Genomic DNA, 26,964 nt, shown 5'->3' with positions numbered 1-26,964 from the left:
ATATTGTGAGATTTGCAGTGTCTGCAGCAGCACGATCCCATTTCCTCGGTGCTCGTGAGAATCGAATGCAAATAGAGTACAGACGATGGATGGATTCATTCAGATCACTGAACTGGAGTGCTTATCGAACCACTTCTTGAGGAAGACGAGTTTGGATCCTAGTTGACCCTCTTAGTTGACCCTCTTTTAACTTCGTGAAGGTCATGTGAATGGACGATGGAGATGTGGTAGGATGGAGGAGGAACGAACGATCGAGATGAGAGACCAGTGCAACTATGATCCGAGAGCTTGGACTTATTTATACGCCGTACGTTTATACGTATGCGACCGCGCTACAAGTTCGAGAGCCGTGACGCACACAGGGAGCGGAAAGAAAACCCTTCCCCCCCTCTCCCTCTCTCTCTCTCTCTCCCGCTCCCGCACGCGTAGAGGGGAAGCGAAAGGGGGTCGGCTTCGACCCGAATTTGAGCGCTCTCCGCCGCTTTCTCCCTGATGGGGTCCTCCGTGAGCCACGCCGCCGCCCCTCCCCCGCCCCCTACCGCCGTCGGCCTCGCGGTGGCGCTGCCTCCGAAGCAGGATGAGAAGGCGGAACCGAAGAATGTCGACTGGCTGAATCTCCCCTGCCCCGTTCCCTTCGAGGAGATCCAGCGAGAGGCATTGAGTGAGTCTCCAGACGATCGCGTTCGATTTTTCGTTGATTTATTTCCCTTTTGCTTAGAACTATTCTTACTTCTTCTTTTACTTAATTTGCTAAAAGATCAACTCCAACGTACAAAAGATGTGTCTTATGGTCGTAATTGTCGCGATCTAATTTTGGCTTGGTAATACTAAGAATGATATTAGTATCTTAAGCTGACAGGTAAACATTGTAGCTTACTTGTGCCCTATTGTGAGATGGTTGAAATATTCCCTGATGTCACCATATTATCGATGATCGCACGCTTTGGATACTTGACCTGTGTCTATGATTACCATTTTTGTTGTATAAGGAGGAATTGTATACTGACCTATGTCTCCATCTAGAGGGTTTTTCTTTTTACAAAAACACTCAAAATAGACTTTGACAAGCACGCGTGAATTTTCTTTAAAGAGGATGGGAGTTTTTGACCCACTGAGTGCAGAAGAAACTAATTCTAATAGTCTAAAAGAATGTGAAAACAACGGGTAAGTTAGATGAGGTCTTTTGCAGATTACGTTCTAAATATCTTCTTGCATTGCTTCCTACAGTGTCCTTGAAGCCAGAGCTTTTTGAGGGATTGAAGTTTGACTTCACAAAAGGGCTAAATCAGAGATTTTCACTCAGCCACAGGTAGTTTAACTAATATTTGTTGACTTTTTGGTATAACCTTTATAATTTTTAATTTGAATACTTTCCTACAGCATTTTCATGGGATCCATGGAGGTTCCATCACAGTCTTCTGACACATTCAAAGTTCCTACTGCACATTATGAATTTGGTGCCAACTTTCTTGATCCAAAGGTTTGTATTTTTGTTTTTTTTTTTAATTTCTTTCCTGCAGCGCCTTTCCGTAAAATTGTGTTTTTTAATGGATGGTTATGTTGCAATATTGTAGTTGATGCTTGTTGGAAGGGTACTGACTGATGGAAGACTAAATGCACGAGTAAAATGTGATCTGACTGATAATCTCACTTTGAAGATAAATGCTCAGGTGCTTGGTAATTTTGTTCACTTGGAGAAGTACCAATTTTTCCTTTATTGGCATCCTCAATGATCATTTACTATTTCTGATGTGTATTGACAGCTCACAAATGAGCCGCATTTCTCCCAAGGAATGTTTAACTTTGATTACAAGGTTAGTCTTTCCAAAATCTCTTATTCTGGTGTATTTAGCAATTTGATGAAAAGTTCTTGATATTACACAGATGTAATGGTTAAAGCTAATTATTTGCTAATAGGCCATTAATATTTGGAGCAGTATATTCCTTTAATTCTTAGACCCCTGTGAAATGCATAACATGACTTAGAGTGTCTCGTGCCACACATGTGCTGACCATCAATTGGACCACTAGTAGGCACACTAGACATATCTTGAGAGTTGAGAGTGCAGATTTTGTCATAATCTCACACTGGCACTCACAAGTAGGCCAAAAATGTGCAGATAAATGGTTACATTCATTCCAATAGAGAGGGTGGGAAGGTGTGAGCAGGGATGCTGGAACTCAATGGAAGTGCATGATCAGCTGGGTTTTCCAAAAAAAAAGGCTTTAAATTAGTTTGCCTAGTCTTTTCTTTTTGGCGAAGGGGTGGGGACTGGGAGTTGACCAGATGTCAAGATATATATACTGAAGTGTCAGTTAGATCACAGATATTTAGAAATATATGAAGTCACCCAGGCAATTCGGAAGTACTCTTTGGATATGTTTTTTATTCATGTCTCAAGTAAATGTTCTTATCAGTTATTTGCAATGTTAATATGAGCAACAAACAAAAAATTACTTGATCTGCCGCATCTGCAACTTAACTAAATTATTTTTGTTAAACTTAGTTTCTTGATCTACTTGTCTTGGTAATATAATAACTTGAAATTTTATACTGATTTCAACTTATCTTAGGTAAATACGATGCGAAGGTCTGAATAATCTGTCATGCGATACTAGTGAAACTTGAAAGTGATAGCTGACTCTGCTTTCTGGATTTTTTTTTTAATATGCATGTCCTTTGTCTCAAAGGCTACTATATCATTCATACAGCCTATGTAATTTACAAATTTTAATGAAGCTTCAAATAAAGTACTATATAGTCTAGTATATGATCAGTACAGACTCAATTATATATGAGGACTTTGTTTGGATCTTTTCTTAAATATCCAACTTCATATCTGTTATTTGATTGTGATAAAGGTTCAATTCCATGACTAAGCTTTATGCTAGTAGTACATGGCCCACAGATTTAATATTACATTGTAAAGTGTTGAATGAGATGAAAAGATGCATGGTCTCACTTGCATGATTTGTCTTGGTCTTTATTGCTTTTGAGAAGCCTCATTATGAAGACTACCAAACTTTGTCTACAATCTTATAATGCAACAGTTGGTATGGTACATCTGAACTGAATGTACTCATGCTAGCTGTCCATTAAATATCCATCAATCTAATCATAGTCCATCCAGTCTTAACAGCAGTAACTAGTAGCTTCAAATGTTACTATATAGAGATCTTTTATGGAATTGATGAATTATACATGGGTACTTTTACTTTAAGGAAGCTGTAAATTTGCATTTGCATCTGTAGATGATGGAGAAACATAAAATCTGTATTGTATACTTGCGCAACATCCTTTAGTGCTAGTCTTATCATTTTATGGCAGATGTTCATAAGGTAAAAACATGGCCCTTATTCATATGGCTTGTTTCTTACAGCTAAATTTGCCGGATAATATTTTTTTTTGGTTTGATGCTTGATGACTGGTTATTTTTATTATCACACTTAAGTAGTTTGTCACAAGGTTCATGAAATAGTACAGATTAAGTCTTTAACAAGTCATGAAACCAATTTGAAATATTAAGTACCATGCCTGTGCTTGTTTGCTAGTTGACCATTAGTATGGTACATAGACCTCACATGCTCTATCAAGCCAGTATATGCCATATCTTCAACTATATTAAAAAAGGGAAGAAATCAACCTTATGTTGTGTAAGTAGACGGAGACTGCTACCTACCATTGTCATTTTCACAATGTTCATGGCCAACCTTTCTTTTTTTTCTTTTTAACGTCTAATGCAGAATGCTTACTGCATGTACAGGGAACAGATTACAGAACTCAGTTTCAAATAGGAAATAATGCCTTCTATGGTGCCAACTATATCCAAGTAAGTACATTGTGTGGTTTGTGGATCTTTTTGGACTTATTTTGATGGGTTTAATAATGAATTAAGCACCATAATTTGTTGAGGAGACCCCTCACCTAAAGTATCATAAGATTGTCCGTATGATTCCATAATAAATGGAGTTGCTCAATGACTTAAGAAAAGGGGAAACTGGTGCGCAGAAGACTTGATCATGATTTCCCCACGTCAATATTTTTTTTGGATTTAATAGTGATTTGCATTTTTGGTGAGCATCTTAACTTATTGGTGTAAGATAGTCCTCTCTCAAGTAATATAATAGAGTTTCTCTCAAGTATCATGATAGACTTTCTTGCAGCTTCATGCATGTCTCAGGCAGTAGCCTATGGTACATCTTTAGTTATACTTGGTTAAGAGTTGTTCTTTCATGCATGATGAGCATGATTATTCTTAGACAGCACTTGGTAACATGACAATTCGTGATTATCCCATGTAATGCTGGAAGTAACAACATTACCTGTGCCAAAATCCTGATTCAATGTTTATATACAAAAGAAAAGATAATGTTAAGAAAAGGTAGTATAAAGAATTCTGTTTGATATCTCTAAGCTTATGTGTTATTGCACTTGTTTTCCATTGGAAGTGTCATTGAAAGGCCAGTGAAACATTAGCAACCTCTAAGCTTATGTAGTTTTGTTTGATCGCCTTTTTTGCTTATCATGATTTAGGAAAGTGTGACTACACTTTACATGCTGAAGAGATATAAATCATCTTCATCACCAAGATATCAAATTTCTAAACATTTCAATGGATCTGGAGGTTATTCCACTTTTCTGATGAGCAAATGATTTCTTGGGATTGTTTAGAGTAGGTGCTCTAACCTATAAATTGACTCTCATATTCAGCATTCTACTTACATGAGACATTTGTCGTTTTTTTTAATAAGTTGCAACAATTCAAGCTCAGAGGATTGTAAGGCTTCAGTTGGAATGTTGCCAAACTGATAATAAGATAGAATTGTTACTTCTCATCGTGTGGCATACTTCCAGTTATTTGGCATTCTGACCTAAGCTTTTTCTATTTTTAATGCAGAGTATTTCACCACATTTATCCTTGGGTACTGAAATCTTTTGGCTTGGTCATCAGAGGAAGTCTGGTATTGGTTTTGCTGCTCGGTACAACACTGATAAAATAGTAAGTCCCTCTCCCAAACCCCAAAAAAGAGGTTGCTTAGGCCCATATTACCCTTTTGTCACTTTTATGTGTACCAGCTTTCTGAACATTTCTTGTGCCAACATTGAGGATTTAATTCAATCATAGTTGTAATTTGATGACTAGGATCTCTGTTGATAACTTCACTGATGTCATTGTTCACATATACCCACTGATTTGGAATTCTTATCTTTTTGAATGTCTGCTTAATTAAATCAAAATTCTTTTGGAAGATATGTATGAGATTTGGCCATGATGCTGCTAATGGTGACTGTGACCTAAGGCAATCCTAATAGGGTTGAATTGCACAGAATTTAGATAACAAGAAAATTAGAAAAATCTGAAAATTCTAATATCCTTGTTTCTTTTTTCCTTCATTTCAATTTTTTTCTTGGCAGAAAGGGGCACATAAAGTTAGGATTCTAGAATCCTATTACCTCAGTTTTTTTCCTTCCTATGTCTGTTATTCTTTTCCTTCTGGGGTAAAATTTTGGCCCTATTATTTTCCAAAAGCCAGTGAGGGTCATGGCACCACTGGCCCCAGTACTGCTTCAGCCTGTGCGTTCTGCATCAATTTTTTTTTTATATTTTTCATTCTTGCTTTGTCAAAATTTATTTGAAAGTTATATGACAAGACGCTCTTCATTTAAAAATTTATGGATTTGCTTATGTTGGGTGATTTGTTGACAATGTAATAAATAATTTATGCAGGTTGTAACAGGGCAAGTTGCAAGCACTGGAATTGTTGCACTTAGCTATGTTCAGAAAGTATCTGAGAAGGTTAGGGATCTACAAGTTACAGGAAAGTTTATCTTTGTATTTGCTGTCATAAACTTTACCACTTCTTGCAGGTCTCTCTTGCATCTGATTTCATGTACAATCATTTGACACAAGATGCTACTTCAAGTTTTGGTTATGATTACATTCTTCGACAGGTAAATTCCGATTTTGCTATGAAAATGCTGTTTTTAATTAGTCAATGAAACCATTTCCTTTAATGATTTTTGCCTCCCTTTAGTTTATGTTCTTTATAGTTTTATTTTTATCTAAGATCTGAGGGCAGGCTTCAGTGTCTTGGTAAGGTTATATAAGATCTGCATACTAAGAGAAGACATTCTTACACATTATGGCTTTGCAAGTCATGGAATAGGATTATGTGCATCATGCTGATTTCTGCTGATTCAGTTTTTACTTCAATGATCCAATCTGTAACCCAAAAAATAATGCATTCCCATGTATTTTATTGTAAATTCAATCATTTCTATGGTTTCTATTGTGAACAACCAAAAAAGGAGGGAAAACCAAATAGGAAATAAAGGTTGTCAATAGAACTTTTGTTATGAATTCCGGACTTTTTACTTTTAAATTGCACAAAATTATCACTGAAACTTTGTGTGAAGTATCTTTTAGTAATGTTGCTTTTAGTTGCATGTCATAACCTTGTAGATGTTGATTAGGTTTCTTAATTGACTTAGATGCTATGACATTTTGATGGTTTTATGACATTATATGCATAGTCTCCAAGCTTGGCTCAGGTTCTTTAAGCTATGCCCTTTTGGACTACCATATGCACATGCATAACATAATTGAGAATTGTTAAATGCAAATGTCTAATGCATGCATACATAGTACGTAGCTATATATAGCTTCAGCTATGATTTATAAGGATACATTTTATCATTCTCTCTTTTGTTTTTAATATGTGTGTGACTTGGATTTTACAAAGTAGAGACTGAAGCATTCTCAGATGTTTTATGTTTTTTATATGACAGCATGCTAATTTCACAAACAAAAACTTTGAAGCAGTTTGGATAATTCAAAAATGAATTCTATTCCAAATCTGTTGTCTGAGCTATTGCAGAGGCACCTAGAGAAACATGTCCTGTTGGAAGTTCATTGCTGCAGCTTCTGTAGGAGCCAAGACTATCTCTTGATTATTAGCCTAACTCCATTATCACAGTCAGATATGATATTTGACAACTTGGATTTGTTACGAGTACATGTACTGCAAGAACTACAATTCATAGTGCCGTCTAATATCAATATAATAGTTTCTTGCTGAAAGAGTATTTTGCTGATGTTGCTTCTCCAAAAGCATATGAATTGCAATGACCTCTTTTCTTTTGTTGTATAATCAAGATGTTATGAGTCTCTTATATACAAGATTGTGAGTGGATTATGACTTTTATGATTACTATTAATCTGTAAATATTTGGATATCTAACTCATGGGATGTGGGGACTCTTTTTCTTTGCAGTGTCGCTTGAGGGGAAAGCTCGACTCCAATGGTGTGGTTGCTGCTTTTCTGGAGGAGCGATTGAACATGGGTGTGAATTTTATTCTTTCCGCAGAGGTGTGTAGAACATGTGTATTTGATGGTTTCTAAAATCCTTAAAACTTTTAGTCATCGTCCCGATTTCTAATCATGATCATGAGATAGGAAATACATGTTATTAAAAGTTGGATCTTGTGATCTTCGCGTAAATAATTGATAGAAGTGCATACACATTCAACATCATGATCCATCTCTCTTGATATATATATATTTTTTTGTGATTGCTTCACTGCAGGTTGATCACCGAAAGAAGGATTACAAATTTGGATTTGGACTGACCGTAGGAGAGTAGAATTTTCTTGTTCAATTCCTTGGGAATCTGAAATAACTGGTTTTATGGCGACCACAGTTCCTGGGTGCCTTGCCCGACAATGAATGGTCCATGAATCCTCCATTGGTGGGCTGCCAAGCTCATATGTGCTTGAATGCTATTGGAAAGAAAAAAGAACATCTTTTTTTGTATTCCCATGAGTTGGATTTGAACAGAGAAAAAAGGTTTTGGTAGCCATTTGGAAATGTGTTCTTTCATTACTGTGCTTCTTTATCACCAATGAAACAAGATCGATCTATAACCCGTTCATATCGATAACGATCAAAAGATCACCTGTTGCTTGTGGTTTATGGCTCGAGTTTTTTCTTCTATCAATCCTATCAACTGTTAAGATCTCCAAAGATGTTTTTATGAGCCTGAAAAGAAGTTTAATATTTTTAGGTATTGGAGTCGGTAATTATTATATCGAGTGGCGTAGCGATACCCGAAATAAAAAGATATTGATATAAGCTCCCGTACATCCGTCATGAAAACTCAGGTTAATTATGATCGATAATAGTGAATACTAATTAAATTTGGGTTTTAATGTTCTTGCTATCAGACATAATCGTGAGACAAAGTCCGGTAATACTATTACCCAAGTCGTTGGCGTGGGAAAGAAATGTCCACCAAGTTTCATGTAAATTAATGCCTTCCATAAAGCATATGATTTCCGGGAAATTATGGCCACCAGCCGGTCAAACACGCATGCGGACTCTCTCTCTCTCTCACAGCACTTTATCCACCCACCCAGTCTTCCAATTCTTCTTCTTCTTCTTCCACCACACCACACCACACCACATTTTCTTGTTGTCGGTGTAGATTCAACCTCCTGGCTTTATAGGGAGGGTGAGGAGAGACCAGAACAACTCAAGTGGTAATTATTTATATTCAGTCTCTTTCTTGGCGATCTTTTGCTGCTGCTGCTCCTTGATTTCTTACAGGTCGTCTCGCATGGGCTGTAGTGATGCAAATTCTTCGGAATTCGCTTCAGAAAAATCTCACTGTTTCTCCTCATCATTTAGTTGAGTTGCAGATCCTGTTTTATGCCGGGAGGATGTACTCGAGAAGGTCCAAATCTAGCGGTGCCGAGAAATCCTTGTCACATGAAGAACAGCAAGCAAAGGTCATCATCATACTGTATCTACTCACTCAGCAGATTCACTTCAATTTCGATCTAATATATATGTCTCCCAATTCCTCTCATAATACCTTTTGATGAGACGTAATCTATTAATTTACATTCTTACTTATTCACTGTTATTATATTCAAAGATTTTAAAGTTATTATCTATCTATCTATCTATTTATTTATAATTTCGATTTCCTTATGTTCAGATAAACGAAGTCCGTCGCGCGTTGGGTCCATTGACAGATAAGCTGCCAAACTTGTGTTGGGATGGTTCGATACTGAGGTATCTCCGTGCGAGAAATTGGGATGCTGACAAGGCAACTAAAATGCTCAAGGAGACACTGAAGTGGAGATTGGAATATAAACCCGAATCCATTCGTTGGGTGTGCACTTCCACCATCTTTTTCTTTGTTTCCTTTTCCTTTTCCCCAACAACAAGAAATTACCATTAGCTTTCAGAATGTGGAATCAATCAGTACATAGTTTTGACACCCCCCATATCATATTAATATGACTAAATTCGACAATACTTTGACCTCATTGGCCACCAACCTAAAATTGTCTCTCAATGGTGGACACAAGATACCAAGTTCATCTCCTTCATCGAGTCCAAGCATAACCATTTTACAAGTTCATCCACTCCATTGAGTCGAGAGTCCGATGTGAGAGGATCATGTACACAAGTTCATCTCATCCACTCCGTTGAGTCCGATCATAACCAGATGTTGACCATTTACAAGTTCACCCGCTCCATTGAGTCCGAGAGTCCGATGTGAGACGATCATAACCCAATGCTTACCATGTACAAGTTCATCTCATCCACTCCATTGAGTCCGATCATAACCAGATGTTGACCATTTACAAGTTCATCCGCTCCATCGAGTCCGATGCGAGCCGATCATAACCGGATGCTTACCATGTACAAGTTCATCCACTCCATTGAGTCCGATGTTTCCGTAGCTAGTGCGGATTAGGCTAACATCATCATACATTGCCTTTCAATTTGTTTTCGAGAGGGCCGGCATTGCACTGGGCACATCTGTCACCGCCATCACTCTATTTAGTTGATTCCTGATTAGGTAAACCGGTACCTGCAAAAGAATTCAGTGTATGAGTGAGAAGAACCATCACAATCTATCATAACTTCACAAGCAGTAGGATTAAAATGTGTTGTTATCTATGATACCGGTCTTCGAAGCTGGGCATGCATTGTTATTTACTGCTGCGACTTCTGTACAATGTCTCGAGTCAAGAACAACATTCTGCTAAATAAATAAACGAGGACGAAACTCTTGTGATCAAATAAGGTTTTGAAAGGAATTCTATATCTACTGAATAATGTTGCTCCAAATATATACCTAACCTTGCAGAATATGAAGGCTTATACAGGAACGAGAAGTGCAAGCAAAACTGGGTTATCAAGTCATTATAATGCTATTTGAAGTTTTGCTAAACCATAAGAGTCCGGAAAGATTATAATAACTAATCAAATACAAGTTTCTCATGTCCATATTATTGTACTAAGGTCAGATCCTTGTTCACTTTCTTATCTTTATCATACAGGAAGATGTTTCCCATGAAGCTGAGACCGGAAAAATCTACAGAGCTAACTACCTTGACAAGTATGGAAGAACTGTTCTCATTCTGAGACCTGGATTTCAGGTTCGACGCACAAAACATGCTGTTTCTAAGGCATTTAGTGCTAACAGTGGTTTTGATCGGTGACTATTCTGCCTTCTCAACTTGATCAGAATACAAGCTCAACCAAGGGGCAGATCAGATACCTGGTATACTGCATGGAGAATGCAATTCTAAACTTGGAAGCAGATCAAGAACAGATGGTTTGGCTTATAGATTTTCAGGGTTGGACCATGGCAAGTATAACGATCAAGGTGACCCGTGAAACAGCTCACGTTTTGCAGGATTATTACCCTGAAAGACTGGCTCTAGCAATCCTCTATAACCCCCCGAGGATCTTTGAGTCCTTCTGGAAGGTGCCATCTAATTTTCTGTCAATTCGATATTGTTGTTATGTAATGCCAGCAACAAGTATTATCAATTTTGAAGGACTCGGACAAAAATTTCACATAACAAATGCCAAAGAATTGGTCTTCAAAATCAGGAATATGTTGATATGCATATAAACAGTCACTTGTTTATGCCATGCACATCATCTTAAATCATGTAGATAAGCAACTGGATAAAAGAATTAACTACCAGATTGAACAGAGAGTCTGAGAGAGCTATATATACCTTCAGCTTAATGTGAGGCACAATGCTTCATCTCATTGGTTTTGGATTTTGTAGGTGGTGAAGCCTTTTCTGGACCAGAAGACATACAAGAAGGTAAAATTTGTTTACTCTGATGACACCGACAGCCAGAAGATTATGACAGACATTTTTGACATAAATAGTCTGGAATCTGCATTTGGGGGACATAATCAAGTTGGATTTGATTTCAACAAGTATGGTGAACAAATGAAAGAGGATGATAAGAAAATGTCTGCTATCATAAACTCAGCTGGTTCCGTACTCTCCCAAGATCCATCCCTTGCGTCTATTCTCCAGCAACCAGAGCCATCTACATCTGAAGCTCTATCACAAGGCTCATCAGATTCATCTTCCTCAAGTGATCCAGAATCCACAAAGTCAGTTCATACCAAAAACTCAAAAGAAAATAAAGAGAAACTGAATCAAAATTATGACAGTGGATCTGCTAAATTAGATGTTCAACCTGAGCCGGTTAAAATGAGGGAGTCGGCCTAGTTGATGCAAAACCTATGTCATGAGGTTATGAAGCACATGTAGTAGTCTATGCACGCAATGAAAATGTAACAGCTATTCTTGAGGATGGCAGATAACTAGATACTAATGAGAATTTGCCTAAAATTGGGCTGACAAATGGATGGGTATCAATTTTATACCCTGAATTATGTTTTCTAGTATCAAATTATGCTTTTTTTTCACCCTGCTATGGCCTTCAGACAGGATTTTGTTGACATAGAGAACAAGCCATATGGTAATACAGTAACACATGCTTCTTTGTGACAAGTCACAAACAATTTGCAGAAGATCTTTAACCCTAATGTAGAATTTCTCTGCAACAATGCCAGGGACCCCCAATAAGAAGTTTGGGAATCTTATTGCTTGGAAGTAATCACTTCATGTGTATTCTGTCACCTGACAGCAGTCTGAGCTGCTAAACTGGAGAATCACGCACCCAGGAAATATGATCACAGAAGAACATCTGGGGATGTACCCATATCTTTCTAGACGGTAAGTAAAACAATGTATGATAAATCAGCTTTTTTTATTAACTCAAGAAGGTCTTGTCAAAAAGGGTGAAAGAGTATAACTGTATGTTGAAGCAAAGGGATAGATTGAGGTTTCATTCAATAGGCAATGCCAAATCTGAACCTTGGAATCGTGTTCAGAATCATTTGCATGGAAGAATTGTACAAGAATGGTGATGGAAAATCTCAGATCACAAAGGTGATGTAGGCGCAGAAGTGTACCTTACTTTTGTCATTGCTGCCTGTGGGCCTGTGGCTCGATTGATCTTTCTCTTCAAGTTTCAGGATCCTGGAGAGACAAGTATCTGAAATCAGATCAATATCAAGGCACACTTAGATGCAGAATGGAGATAAATTGCAGACATAATTTAATAAGACCAAACAGAATGAATTTAAGGTAGCAGTCATTTGATGTGATTAATGATACTCAAACCCTAGATTTGTCTTTATTTTCAAGCTATACACAAGAGTGGAAACTTGTTGCAACAAAAGAGAAGACAAGACAGATGTGGCAAAAGCAGATGAGCATGAGAGGGTAGAGGGAAAGCTTTCTGACAACCACATGTATCACAGCAGATATCATTAAGTTGTGACAGAAATTTGAATAAAGCGCATACTTCACCAGTATATGGCTGCATTATACCAACTTCAACTGTTCACAGTAGAAGATGCAAGACAAAAGAGAGAAGCTCTTCCAAAACAAAATACTCAAAAACTCCATCCTCCTGAAGACTCCATGAATCCCAACCCAAACAACAAAATTCCTATAATCACTTTCCTGAAAAATAACCTGTACTTTAGTGAGATAACATATTAAAGACAAAGTCCATAAAGTTGAAATAGAGACTTGGGTACTAATTAGCAAAAATGCCTCCAGAAGAGGTCTTAGGTGGTACAATAAAATTGTTGCCTTTGATCATTGAACTGTCAGGATCTTGATTACAGATGCAACTCCAACTCAATGCAGTGCCACAACCGATTCTCCAGGTTTGCATAGGCCAGCTGCATTTGTATGCTGAATAGCAAATTCAATGGCTTCGTCGGTGGACTCGGTGTCTGAGGACTTTGCTGTCGCACAGCTTAAAACTGGAATCAATCCTCTAAATATAAGGCTGTACCTTGCAGGAGCCTCGTCGCTGCAGAACCAATCAAAGGAATCTGTCTTCAATTCTGGTACCACTACTGACAATATTGGCATCGCTGGCCTGTACTTTGCCACTAGTTTTGCGGTGCTTCCCCCTCTCGTCAGGACCAAGATGAGAGATGCCTTGGCAGAGTTGGCAGTTCGAACAGCTGATGATGCAAGGCTCTCTATCGGGCTCATAGGAACCGGTGCTGTTGCCAGGATTCCTTTAAAGACAGCTCCATAGTCCGAATAAGACTCTGCTTCCAGGCATATCTGAGCCATTGTCTGAACTGCTAGCTCCGGGTAAGCACCTGCAGCTGTTTCACCACTAAGCATCACACAGTCGGTGCCATCAAGAACTGCATTAGCAACATCAGTTGCTTCTGCTCGAGTGGGCCGAGGAGATTTAATCATCGATTCCAACATCTGAGTTGCGGTTACAACAGGTTTTCCTTTCATATTGCACTTGAAAATCATCACCTTTTGGGCATAAAATATCTTCTCAATGGGAATTTCCATTCCTAAATCTCCCCATGCCACCATGAAAGCATCTGAATTTGCAAGAATATCATCAAAGTTGGCTACCCCTTCTTGACTCTTAACCTGCAAATAATTATAGTGAATAAGACTTTGGTCTCTACAAAAACAGGTCAATTTAGGCACATCAACAGACCTTGGACATCAGCACGATTGACTTGGCACATTTTCCAAGAACCTTTCTGACCTCCACAAGATCAGAACCTTTGCATACAAAGGTGTTGTGGGAAACAGTTTTGAGCCGTGGCCTCGGGGTCGACACGGCTCGGTTCGGGTCCGGACGACGGGGATCTCCTTGGGGCGTTCCTCGAGCCCGCTGGGGTGGTCGGGTGCGGTGGTCCGATCGGGACGGTGTAGCCGTCTCCTCCGGGCAGGAACTCCTCGCCTGCGCGTCCGACGAGGACATTCAGCTTCGTACCTGCACAAAGGTCGGGCCGAGCACCTCGGCCCGACCCCTCCAACGATCAAGTCAGATGAGAGTGGAGGGGGTTTCAGATGAAGAAGTGTTTTGTGTCTTTCCCTCTCTCTGATGAACGAGAGGATATTTATAGGGAAGCTTACTGCTTCCTGAGCTGGCCGCTTGCAGGGGGCAGGCTGGTAGCGTCTGACGCTTGGGTTGGCATGGCGTGAAGAACGAAGCTTGAGCAGGGTGTTTAATGTGCCTCGATCGACGTTTCGGTTTGCATTGACGAGGTGCTATCTCGTTGATCGAGGCGTGAGACGTCATCTGACGTCAGCCGAATCTTATCATAATTACTATCCTCATCATATTCCCCCCGGAAAGAAGCTATGCGTCGATCGTTGTAACGGGAGTCCGAGGCATGGCTTCAACTTTCAGATGGGCTGGCCGCGCAGGCGCGGTCTCGAGGAGCATAGAACCGAGGAGCACGACGCAGGCGGGCTGACCGCGCAGGTGTGTCTCGGGAAGCATGGAGCCGAGGAGCACGACGCAGGCGGACTAGCCGCGTAGGTGTGTCTCGTGGAGCATGGAGCCGAGGAGCACGATGCAGGCGAGCTAGCCGCGCAGGCGAGCTAGTCGCGCAGGCGTGTCTCGGGGAGCATAGAGCCGAGGAGAACGACGCAGGTGAGCTAGCCGCGCAGGCGTGTCTCGGGGAGCATGGAGCCGAGTAGCACGACGCAGGCGGGTAGGCCGCGCAGGCGTGTTTCGGAAATGATAGAGTCGAGGAGCACGACGAAGGCGGGCTGGCCGCGCAGGCGTGTCTCGAGGGGAAGCATGGAGCCGAGGAGCACGACGAAGGCGGGCTGACCTCGCAGGCATGTCTCGAGGAGCATGGAGCCGAGGAGCACGACAATAGCGGGCTGACCGCGCAGGCGTGTCTCGTGGAGCATGGAGCCGATGAGCACGACGCAAGCAGGCATGCCGCGCAGGCGTGTTTCGAGAAGGATGGAGCCGAGGAACACGACGAAGGCGGGCTGGCCGTATAGGTGTGTCTCGGGAAGCATGGAGCCGAGGAGCACGACGAAGGCGGGCTGGCCGCGTAGGCGTGTCTCGGGGAGCATGGAGCCGAGGAGCACGACGCAAACGAGCTGGCCGCGCAGGCGTATCTCGGGAAGCATTGAGCCGAGGAGCACGACGCAGGCGGGCTGACCGCGTAGGTGTGATCTCGGAAAGCATAGAGCCGAGGAACACGACGCAGGCGGGCTGACCGCACAGGTGTGATCTCGGGGAGCATGGAGCCGAGGAGCACGACGCAAGCGAGCTGATCGCGCAGGTGTCTTGGGGAAAATGGAGCCGAGGAGCCAAGGAGCACGATGTAGGCGGGCTAACCGCGCAAGTGTGATCTCGAGAAGCATGGAGCCGAGAAACACGACGCAGGCGGGCTGACCGCGCAGGTGTGATCTCGGGGAGCATGGAGCCGAGGAGCACGACGCAGGCGAGCTGGACGCGCAGGTGTGTCTCGGGGAGCATTGAGCCGAGAAGCACGACGCAGGCGGGCTGACCACGCAGGTGTGTCTCGGGGAGCATGGGGCCGAGGAGCACGACGCAGGCGGGCAGGCCCCGCAGGTGTGGTCTCGGGCATCATGCGACCGAGGAGCACGACGCAGGCGAGCAGGCCGCGCAGGTGTGGTCTCGGGCAACATGGCGACCGAGTAGCACGACGCAGGCGGGCAGGCTGCGCAGGTGTAGTCTCGGGCATCACGCGACCGAGGAGCACGACGCAGGCGGATAGGTCGCGCAGGCATGGTCTCGGGCAACATGGCCGAGGTGTTTGGCTCGGGCGGCAGGTCGCCCTAAGGGGGGCTCGATAGTCGACGACCGAGGGATATGGCGAAGGTCGAGGGACACGACTCAAGCGAGCAGGCCACCCTGAGGTGGACTCGGCAGTCTACGACCGAGGGACACGACTCAGGCGAGCAAGCTGCGCTGAGGTGGACTCCGGCAGTCTACGACCGAGGGATATGGCAAAGGCCGAGGGACACGACTCAGGCGGGCAAGCCGCGCTTAGGTGGACTCGGGCAGTCTACGACCGAGGGATATGGCAAAGGCCGAGGATCACGACTCAGGCGGGCAGGCCGCGCTGAGGTGGACTCGGGCAGTCTATGGCCGAGGGACGTGGCTCGGGCCGAGAGGCCGCCCTAAGAGGGGCTCGACAGTCTACGACCGAGGGATATGACAAAGGCAGAGGGACACGACTCAGGCGTACAGGCCGCTCTGAGGTGGACTCGACAAGGACACGGCTCAGGCGGGCAGGCCGCGCTGAGGTAGACTCGGGTAGTCTACGATCGAGCCGTGTAGATTCAGAAGGGTTTAAGCCGGGGCCAACCGCGAGCCGAGAGGGGGTCAGACAGATACTGAACCTTCGCTCGGTAGAGACTAAGACAGGGCTTAGATTTCTTTTCATGAGGACTAAATCGGGTAGCCACCGCGGGTGCTTGACCTCTCTTATGGAGCCCGCGGTCGGAAGTCGTCCCTTCTCCTCACGGCCGCCCAGGCCTCCGCTGCGATGTACCCCCGGTTAGCCCGCTAGAGCATCTTTGGCATCGTGGTGAGAGGTCGCTCCACGAGGGACCAGAAGAATCTGGAAGGTCGCAGGCCCATTATAAACGCCTTTGTTTGAGTCTGATGAGCAGTGCCCGGAGGGCTTGGACCGTGCATAGGCTACGAAGTGGAGCTCGAAGTCATTGGTGAGCTGGTCGAAGGAAGCAATCGTTCCGGTCTTCAAGCCGCCATACCACGTGTGGACCGAGCATCTCAGAGTGGTAGGAAACGCTATGCACATCAGGGCATCAGAGGTTCCGTATAGCGTCATTTGAGCGCGAAAAGCGGCTACGTGGTCCGCTGGGTCGGTGGAGCCATCGTAAGCATCCAGAGAGGGGAACTGGAAGTCCGGGGAGACTGTCAAATCCCGTATCTCAGGCGTGAAGGGAGACCCTTGGTGTGCGTCCTCCCCGAGCTCTCCCTTGGACCCGCGAACCTCTTTCTGCACCTCGTCGAGTCGCTGGCTGACGAAGCGCAACTGAGCACGCAGGGAATCCGAAGAGAGTGCCTCGGGTTCCGAGCGACCGCTCGGGTTTGCCATCACTGGATCCCCGAGTGGGGCCAGTCGGACCCGAGGCGAAGTGGGGGGCTCCGGTAGTGTTATGTGGGCCCGAACGGGCGCCTTGCGTTGTCGCAGTGGTTCGATCGCGGGCGGATGCACCGGATGAGAAACGAGCGAGATAATGGTTTGCACCATTTCCATTAGAGCTCGGACTTGACGGGCGAGGTCCTGAAAGGCCTCGGGTGACACGGGCGTCGAGTCGGTTGGGGCACCGTTGGGCGACGACAAGCCCTGGTCGTTGAATATTCGCCAATATCGTTCGGAGGTCGTGGCGGGGTGTTCATCACGATTGTCTCCGTGCGAGGGATGTTCCCCCGAGACTTCGATCGGGTGTGACCTCTCAACCGTGGACTCATCTGAGCCGCTCGAGTGATCACCCGACATTCCGAGCCCTCCTTCTAGCGTCAATCTGTTGTGGGAAACAACTTTGAGTCGTAGCCTCGGGACTGACGCGACTCGGTTGGGTCCGCACGACGGGGATCTACCTGGGGTGTTCCTCGAGCCTACTGGGGTGGTCGGGTGCGGTGGTCCGATCGAGACGATGTAGCCGTCTCCACCGGGAAGGAACTCCTCGCTTGCACGTCCGATGGAGACTTTCGGCTTCGCACCTGCACAAAGAAGTGTTTTTGTGTCTTTCCCTCTTTCTGATGAACGAGAAGATATTTATAGGGAAGCTTTCTACTTCCTGAACTGCCTACTTGCAGAGGACAGGCTGATAGCGTCTGACGCTTGGGTTGGCGTGATGTGAAGAACGAAACTTGAACAGGGTGTTTAATATGCCTCGATCGACGTTTCGATCTACATTGATCAGGTGTTGTCACGTCGATCGATGCATGAGACGTCATCTGACGTCAACCGAGTCTTATCATAATTACTATCCTCATCAAAAGGACAGGGCAATCATGACAATTTTGTTTGGGATGCCCCATTTCAGGATATCCTCCTTGTCCTTCTCTGTTAGAGTTGGAAGATCGATGATAACGCCGGGAAGATTGACATTTTTCCTCTCACCAAGGAGTGCATAATTCTCGCAGCGTAAACGAACCAGTCCTGACTTCTTGTCGCAAGTAAGCACCGTAAGTGTAATAGTCCCGTCAGCACATAAAATGGCACTGTTTGGCTTCAAATCCTCTGCTAGCTTTTTATAGCTCATTGATATTGTTACGGTAAGTAACTTTTTTAGCCGTGGCCTCGGGGCCGTCGCGGCTTGGTTCGAGTCCGGAAGGCGGTGATCTCCGTGGGGGCGCTCCTCGAGCCCGCTGGATCTCCGAAGGCAGTGATCTCCGAAGGCTTCCTACCTGCACAAAGGTCGGGTCGGGGTGCTCGACCCGACCCCTCCGACGATCAAGTGAGAGAAAGATGTGGAGGGGGTTTAGGAGGAGGAAAAACCTCCGTGTGTTGAGTGTGTGATCCTCCCCTTTGCTTAGGACTCAGGGGTATTTATAGAGGAGGTTTGATGTTACCTGACGTAGTTGTCTGCAGGGCAGGACTGTACCTTTGGTGGCGTCTGACATTACCACTGGGGTTGCGTGGGAGGCCGAGCTGCTGCAGGGTATGGAGAGCCTCGGGTAGTGTGTCGCTCGGGGGATGCTGTCATGGCGTGTCACATCGCCATTTTTGCCCGTATCATATGCCCCCCCCCCCCAAAAAGAGCTATGCGTCGGTTCTTGCATGCAGGGTCCGATGCATGGCTTCTTACCTCAGGTGGGCTGGTCATGCATATCCGAGGCGTATGACGTTGGCGGGCTAGCCGCGCGGACGCGTCTCGTGCAACATGGGGCCGAGGTGCGCAACTCAATCAGGAAGCCGAGGGCCGAGGAGCACGACGCAGGCGGACTGGCCGCGCAGGTGTGTCCCGGGTGGCGTAAAGCCGAGGGCCGAAGAGCACAACGCAGGCGGGGTGACCGCGCAGGTGTGGTCCCGGGATGGCGTAGAGCCGAGGGCCGAGGAGCACAACGCAGGCGAGGTGACCGCGCAGGTGTGGTCTCGGGATGGCGTAGAGCCGAGGACCGAGGAGCACAACGCAGGCGGGGTGACCGCGCAGGTGTGTCCCGGGTGGCGTAAAGCCGAGGGCCGAAGAGCACAACACAGGCGGGGTGACCGCGCAGGTGTGGTCTCGGGATGGCGTAGAGCCGAGGGCCGAGGAGCACAACGCAGGCGGGGTGACCGCGCAGGTGTGGTCTCAGGTGGTACGGAGCCAAAGGGGGTGTCCTCGAGCATTAAGCGATCGAGGAGGCCTCGGGCATTATGCGACCGAGGTGGCGGCCTCGGGCATTACGCGATCAAGGTGGTGGCCTCGGCAAGCATGGAGCCGAGGCACTCGGCCAAGCAGGCTGCGGCCGAGGGACGTAACCCAGGTGGGCAAGGTAGTGGATATGGCCGAGAAGTTCGGCGCGGGCAAGCTAGCCGCACAGGCGAGTCTCGGGGTTTATAGAACCGAGGGGCACGACGCAGGCGTACTGGAGGCGCTGGTCTGTCTCGGGAACATGGAGCCACGGAGCACGACGCAGGCGGTCTGGTCGCGCAGGTGTGTCTCGGGGATGATGGAAGCGAGGAGCACGACGCAGGCGGGCAGGCCGCGCAGGTGTGATCTCGGTCATCATGTTGCCGAGGAGCACGACGCAGGCGAGTAGAGCGCGCAGGCGTGGTCGCGAGGGCCATGCGGCCGAGTAGCACGATCAGGCGGGCAGGACGCGAGGACGTGGCCTCGGGCACCACGCGGCCGAGGAACACGACAGACGGTCGGGCCGCGCCGAGGTGGGTCTCGGCAGAGATTGGCCGAGGTGCTCGGTGCAGGCAGGCTGCGACCGAGGGACACCGCTCAGGCGGGCAGGCCGCGCTGAGGTGGGATTTCGACAGAGAGTTGCCGAGGTGCTCGGTGCAGGCAGGCTACAACCGCGGTACATCGCTCAGGCGGGCAGGCCGCGCTGAGGTGGGATTTCAGCAGAGAGTTGCCGAGGAGCACGACGCAGGCGTACTGGAGGCGCTGGTCTGTCTCGGGAACATGGAGCCACGGAGCACGACGCAAGCGGTCTGGTCGCGCAGGTGTGTCTCGGGGATGATGGAAGCGAGGAGCACGACGCAGGCGGGCAGGCCGCGCAGGTGTGATCTCGGTCATCATGTTGCCGAGTAGCACGATCAGGCGGGCAGGACGCGAGGACGTGGCCTCGGGCACCACGCGGCCGAGGAACACGACAGGCGGGCGGGCCGTGCCGAGGTGGGTCTCGGCAGAGATTGGCCGAGGTGCTCGATGCAGGCAGGCTGCGACCGAGGGACACCGCTCAGGCGGACAGGCTGCGCTGATGTGGGATTTCGGCAGAGAATTGCCGAGGTGCTCGGTGCAGGCAGGCTGCGACCGAGGTGGTGGGCTTAGCAAGCATGAAGCCGAGGCGTTCGGCGCAGGCAAGCCGCGGCCGAGAGGCGTGGATCAGGTGGATAGGGCTGTGGAGTTCGGCGCGGGCAGGCTGGCCGTGCAGACGTGTCTCGGGGTTTATGGAGCCGAGGGGCACGACGCGGGCGTACTGGCGGCACTGGTCTGTCTCGGGAACATGGAGCCAAGGAGCACGACGCAGGCGGGGTGACCGCGCAGGCGTGGTCGCGAGGGTCATGCGACCGAGTAGCACAATCAGGCGGGCAGGACGCGAGGACGCGGCCTCGGGCACCACGCGGCCGAGGAAACACGATAGTCGGTCAGGCCGTGCCGAGGTGGGTCTCGACAGAGATTGGCCGAGGTGCTTGGTGCGAGCAGGCTACGACCGAGGGAAACCGCTCAGGCGTGCAGGCCGCGTTGAGGTAGGTTCGGCACAGGCAGGCTGCGACCGAGGGTCGAGACCCTGGTGTGTAAGCCGCCCTGAGATGGACTCAGCAATGAATATGGCCGAGGAGCTCGGCGCAGGCAGGCTGCGGGCGCTGCTCAGGTGGGCAGACCGCGCTGAGGTAGGCTCGGCGCAGGCAAGCTGCGACCGAGGGGCGAGACCCTAGTCGGTAAGCCGCCCTGAGATGGACTCGGCAGTGAATATGGCTGAGGAGCTCGGCGCAGGCAGGCTGCGGGCGCTACTCAGGCGGGCAGACCGCGCTGAGGTAGGCTCGGCGCAGGCAAGCTGCGACCGAGGGGCAAGACCCTGGTCGGTAAGCCGCCCTGAGACAGACTCGGCCGTGAATATGGCCGAGTAGCTCGGCGCAGGCAGGATGGCCGCGCATGCATGTCTCGGGGGGTAAGGAGGTGAGGGACACGACGCAGGCGGGCTGGCGGCGCTGGTCTGTCTCGGGAACATGGAGCCAAGGAGCACGGCGCAAGCGGCTGGCGGCGCAGGTGTGGTCTCGGGCATTACGCAACCGAGGAGCACGACGCAGGCGGGCAGACCGCGCAGGCGTGGTCGCAAGGGCCATGCGACCGAGTAGCACGACGCAGGCGGGCAGGACGCGAGGACGTGGACTCGGGCACCATGCGACCGAGGTACACGATTGAGGCGGACAGGCCGCGCCGAGGTAGATCTCGATAGTGATTGGCCGAGGAGCTCGGCACAGGTAGGCTGCGGGCGCTACTCAGGCGGGCAGATCGCGCTGAGGTAGGCTCGACGCAGGCAAGCTGCGACCGAGGGGCGAGACCCTGGTCGGTAAGCCGCCCTAAGACAGACTCGACAGTGAATATGGCCGAGTAGCTCGGCGCAGGCAGGCTGGCCGCGCATGCGTGTCTCGGGGGGTATGGAGTCGAGGGACACGACGCAGGCGGGTTGGCGGCGCTGGTCTGTCTTGGAAACATGGAGCCAAGGAGCACAACGTAGGCGGCTGGCGGCGCAGGTGTGGTCTCGGGCATTACGCGACCGAGGAGCACGACGCAGGCTGGTAGACCGCGCAGGCATAGTCGCAAGGGCCATGCGACCGAGTAGCACGACGCAGGCGGGCAGGACGCGAGGACGTGGACTCGGGCACCATGCGACCGAGGTACACGATAGAGGCGGACAGGCCGCGCCGAGGTAGATCTCGACAGTGATTAGCCGAGGTGCTCGGTGTAGGCGGATAGACCGCGCATGGGGCGAAGGCGCCGAGGCAGCGTGCGGGCTGCGCATGAGGCCGAGGGGCTGAGGCAACGTGTTGGCTGCACACGGGGCCGAGGGGCCGAGGCAGCGCGCTGCTTGCTATGCATGATGCCGAGGGGCCGAGGCAGCGTGCTGACTGCGTACGAGGCCGAGGAGCCGAGGCAGCGCGCTGCTTGCTGCGCATGAGGCCGAGGGGCCGAGACAGCGGGCTGCTTGCTGCGCATGGGGCCGAGGAGACGAGGCAGCGTGCAGCGTGTTGGCTGCGCATGAGGCCGAGGGGCCGAGGCAACGTGCTGGCTACGGCGTGTTGGCTGCGCATGGGGCCGAGGAGCCGAGGCAGCGGGTTGCTTGCTGCGCATGAGGCCGAGTGGCCGAGGTAACGTGCTGGCTGCAGCGTGTTGGCTGCGCATGAGGCCGAGGGGCCGAGGCAGCGGGCTGCTTGCTGCGCATGGGGCCGAGGAGCCGAGGCAACGTGCTGGCTGCAGCGTGTTGGCTGCGGCGTGTTGCTGCGCACGGGGCCAAGGAGCCGAGGCAGCGTGCTGGCTGCAGCGTGTTGGCTGCGGCGTGTTGCTGCGCACGGGGCCGAGGGGCCGAGGCAACGTGCTGGCTGCAGCGTGTTGGCTGCGCATGAGGCCGAGGGGCCGAGGCAGCGGGCTGCTTGCTGCGCATGGGGTCGAGGGGCCGAGGCAACGTGCTGGCTGCAGCGTATTGGCTGCGCATGAGGCCGAGGGGCCGAGGCAGCGGGCTGCACCGTCAGCCGAGTAGCTGAGGCGGGCGGCCATGCACGGGACCGAGGGGTCGATGCAGCGGGCTGCACCGTCATGGGGTCGAGGAGCAGCCGAGGCATCAGGCTGCTTGCTGCGCATGGGGCTGAGGAGCCGAGGCAGCGGGCTGCTTCGTCAGTCGAGCAGCTGAGGCGGGCGGCCACGCATGGGACCGAGGGGTCGATACAACGGGCTGGCTGCAGCGTGTTGGCTGCGCATGAGGCCGAGGGGCCGAGGCAACGGGCTGCTTGCTGCGCATGGGGCCGAGGGGCCAAGGGGGCGTGCTAGCTGCAACGTATTGGCTACGCATGAGGCCGAGGGGCCGAGGCAACGGGCTGCACCGTCAGCCGAGCAGCTGAGGCAGGCGGCCACGCACGGGACCGATGGGTCGATGCAGTGGGCTGTCATGGGGCCGAGGAGCAGCCGAGGCATCAGGCTGCTTGCTGCGCGTGGGGCCGAGGAGCCGTGGCGCGCGGGCTGGCCGCGTGCGTGGGGCCGAGGGGCCGAGACGCGTGGTCTAGCCGCGCGCGTGGTGCCGACGCGGGCGGATTGGCCACGCGCGTGGGGCAAACGCGAGAGAGGCGCGCGCGCGGGGCCGAGGGGCCGAGATGCACGGTCTGGCCACGAGTGTGGGGTCGATGCGGGCGGCTGGCCGCGCGCGTGGGGTCGAGCCGCGCGTGTGGCCGAGGGGTCGAGACGTGCGGTCTGGCCACGAGCGTGGGGTCGAGCCGCGCGAGTGGCCGAGGGGTCGAGACGCGCGGTCTGGCCGCGCGCGTGGGGTAGAAGCGCTCGGGCTGGCCGCGCGCGGGCTGGCCGCGCACGTGGGCCCGAGCCGCGCGCGTGGCCGAGGGGTCGAGACGCGCGGTCTGGCCGCGTACGTGGGGCCGAAACGCTCGGGCTGGCCGCGCGCGTGGGGTCGACGCGGGCGAGACCAGCCCCAGAAGTCGCTGCTGCTGGTGCAGGTCGGCTGCAGCGGAGCAACCAAGGAGAAAGCTAACGTACCGTCATTTCGGGCCCTCTTTCTAGCGTCATTCTGGTACGATAAGTAACTTTTTTAGCCGTGGCCTCGGGGCCGTCGCGGCTTGGTTCAGGTCCGGAAGGCGGTGATCTCCGTGGGGGCACTCCTCGAGCCCGCTGGATCTCCGAAGGCGATGATCTCCGAAGGCTTCCTACCTGCACAAAGGTCGAGTCGGGGTGCTCGACCCGACCCCTCCGACGATCAAGTGAGAGAAAGATGTGGATGGGGTTTAGGAGAAAGAAAAACCTCCGTGTGTTGAGTGTGTGATCCTCCCCTTTGCTTAGGACTCAGGGGTATTTATAGAGGAGGTTTGATGTTACCTGACGTAGCTGTCTGTAGGGTAGGACTGTACCTTTGGTGACGACATTACCACTGGGGTTGCGTGGGAGGCCGAGCTGCTGCAGGGTATGGAGAGCCTCGGGTAGTGTGTCGCTCGGGGGATGCTGTCATGTCGTGTCACATCGTCATTTTTGCCCGTATCAGATATCATGTTTTCATCACCCTTTATGCTGTAATCTGCAGTGACAGTGATTTCTTGGCCCTTTTGTAGATGGATAGGTTTGCCTATCTTTCAAAAACCCAGCCCGGATCTCAGGGCCCTGTGAGCAATAAAAGAAAAAAGGGAGTCAAGATAAGAATTCCATGACATTTGCACAAGGATTGAACACAGTAAACAAATAAGATTTCAGATCATTAACGGGTCCCTGATGACATTACAAAAGAAATTAATGTCCACACAAATTCCCAAAAAGTATAGGTTTAATCTATAGAGTGCACTTTTCTGTTCGGTATCAGTTTGACAAACTCTTTCATATTAAATTGCCGAAGTTGTTATTTTCTGTTGCTGTCAATTTCTTATCTATATCACATCATGTACTCCTCTTGCATCCCAAATCACACCTGAGTTTTCTCTTTGATTCTTCAAATGTTAGGGGATGTCAAATCACACACGGAACAACGAAGCATCCTCTAGGCGTTCAAAATTTAAAGATCATAGATATACAGACATGGCCTCAAAATAAATAATTGCCTGGAAAGATCACCACACATTGTGATCTAAGCATATCAACATTCCAGCAAAATTAATTCACACGGTCTCACAATGCCTAAACTTCATCAAATAATAGAATTGATTATTGAGATTTCTGCAATAGCAAATGGCAAGGTAGTGTGGATAAACCGAATAAACATATACCTGACGAAATCAACATCAAAAACCAAAAATAAATTAAAAGGCCAAATTTCCGATTGAAAACCACGACATCTGACACCGTAAAAGATCACCGGAAGGTGAGATCTTAACATCGTAAACCCATCTTAAGAATCCAAAATTTCTTAAACGAGAAGATGGATATAGGAAAGAAACCAGTCCGAGGAAGTGCGCCGGAAGAAAAAGGGTCGAGGACAAGAGACCTTCGTGTCGAGCATGACAGCGCAGAGGATTCCGGTCTTGTCCATCGCGGCGCGGAGGTTTTCTAGGGTTTCCTGATGGTAAGCGTGGGAACCGTGGGAGAAGTTGAACCTGGCCACATTCATCCCCGCCATCAGAAACCTCTCGATCATCTCCACGGACCTCGAAGCCGGGCCCAAGGTGCACACGATCTTAGTCTTCGGTCTTCTCCTCGACGCCTCCGCCATTCCCGATAAAGCTCCGACAGGTCCTACCCTCCCGGAGAAGAATCAGAGACCGGATCGGCAAGATGGGTCTGAGGAGTCGACGAGCACCAATGAAGCCGACGGCGTAGCAGCGAAATGAAGAGTTAACTTCCGTTGGCAATTTAAAGGCGGGGCGGCGTTATGCTTCTCCTGCGGAGGAAAATAAGAGCGTTGGTGGTTCGCCCTGATTGGTAGAGAGGTCCCATCGGCCGGGAGAGCACAAAGATACGTCACCTTACACATTTGTTTATGCCTCGAGAGAAAGCGCAGGTAGTCGAACGTGTGGCGAAACTTCTCCACCGTACGCATTTGTTTCTCACACTCGTCGTACCTATCTTTGATTGGGAGAAGCAGTGGCCCCACTCCGGACCCCACATAGTTACCTCAATCATGACGCAGGTAGGCCAGCGGCTACGGCCAGATGGCAAAAGCGTCGTCCAAGGTGGACAGAGAGACCTAAGGTTGGCGGTGTAAATAAATAAATAAAATAAAATATTTTAAATTTAAAAGATAAAAGTTATTTTATTTTATTCAAGAAATAATTTGTACCATTTTCTTATTCGCTGAAGAAACTTAATTATAATATATATATATATATATATATATATGTATATATATATATATAGTGCTAGAAAAAAGCTGATGAGAAAAGATGATTATTAAATATTATATACATATATGGCTTTCAAATCTCTTACTTAAACTATATGTTGGTTGTGTAGGTGAATACAGCAGTAGTTGAATAACCGAAGAAGACCCATGGCTTTAGTTTTCTTCCACAGTAGGGCAAGTTTCGTCCGACAAGACCTCTTGCGTTGAGAGGTTGTCAATGTCCGATTCAACGCCAAGATACACACGGCATTCTATCGTTTCTGTCAGCTCAGATCAGCTTTAACTCAGGATCTTACCATCCCACGGTTTGCAAAGAACCTGGGGCGGATGCTTCTTTCGAGGAAGGGTTTTGCGTCAATCACCTTGGCCCTCGTGACAGGCACATTTAATGGAGAACAGGTCGTCGCCTCCGGTGGAAACCACTAACGAAGCAGGAGCCAAAGAACAAGGAGATGCTTAGAATACTGGATCCATCATCTTTTGCTCGTGGATCACTTGAGTAGTCATCAAGCATACTACTCCTAGTGCTCCTCCTGCTCAGGTGCCACGGCTTCATTGGAG

The 26,964-nt window shown here is 48.9% G+C and overlaps 2 protein-coding genes, 1 long non-coding RNA gene and 1 pseudogene across 7 annotated transcripts; 2 read left to right on the top strand and 2 right to left on the bottom strand.

The window, feature by feature from the left end:
* Window positions 1–336: 336 nt before the first annotated feature.
* Window positions 337–7,869, top strand: LOC103994090 (mitochondrial import receptor subunit TOM40-1). The gene is made up of 11 exons (XM_009414377.3): window positions 337–661; window positions 1,228–1,309; window positions 1,381–1,480; window positions 1,575–1,670; window positions 1,764–1,814; window positions 3,765–3,830; window positions 4,899–5,000; window positions 5,730–5,798; window positions 5,870–5,953; window positions 7,276–7,371; window positions 7,589–7,869. The coding sequence occupies exons 1-11, from the start codon at window positions 493–495 to the stop codon at window positions 7,643–7,645; spliced, it is 972 nt and encodes a 323-aa protein (XP_009412652.1). The 5' UTR covers window positions 337–492; the 3' UTR covers window positions 7,646–7,869.
* A 497-nt stretch (window positions 7,870–8,366) lies between these two features.
* LOC135585570 (uncharacterized) lies at window positions 8,367–11,728 on the top strand. Of its 5 annotated transcripts, none has more exons than XM_065119495.1 (6): window positions 8,367–8,540; window positions 8,700–8,789; window positions 9,002–9,178; window positions 10,359–10,457; window positions 10,547–10,789; window positions 11,103–11,728. In XM_065119495.1, exons 2-6 carry the CDS (start codon window positions 8,721–8,723, stop codon window positions 11,559–11,561), a joined length of 1,047 nt encoding a protein of 348 aa, XP_064975567.1. In that variant the 5' UTR covers window positions 8,367–8,540; window positions 8,700–8,720; the 3' UTR covers window positions 11,562–11,728. The 5 variants fall into 5 exon arrangements, with proteins under 5 accessions (XP_064975567.1, XP_064975564.1, XP_064975566.1 ...); XM_065119492.1 differs by having other exon boundaries at window positions 8,689–8,789; XM_065119494.1 differs by having other exon boundaries at window positions 8,367–8,607.
* On the bottom strand, window positions 9,464–11,188 carry LOC135618546 (uncharacterized). The gene is made up of 3 exons (XR_010489052.1): window positions 11,049–11,188; window positions 9,982–10,057; window positions 9,464–9,886 (listed from the first exon to the last, which is right to left on the bottom strand). It is a non-coding gene; the product is annotated as an uncharacterized LOC135618546 (long non-coding RNA).
* Window positions 11,729–13,004: 1,276 nt separating the features above from the next.
* On the bottom strand, window positions 13,005–25,867 carry LOC135587007 (pyruvate kinase, cytosolic isozyme-like; annotated as a pseudogene).
* Window positions 25,868–26,964: the final 1,097 nt, after the last annotated feature.

This window comes from Musa acuminata, chromosome BXJ2-8, assembly GCF_036884655.1.
Source record: "Musa acuminata AAA Group cultivar baxijiao chromosome BXJ2-8, Cavendish_Baxijiao_AAA, whole genome shotgun sequence".
Taxonomy (NCBI): Eukaryota; Viridiplantae; Streptophyta; class Magnoliopsida; order Zingiberales; family Musaceae; genus Musa; species Musa acuminata.
Note: the sequence above shows the minus strand (reverse complement) of the source record. Positions and strands in the feature narration are given on the sequence as shown.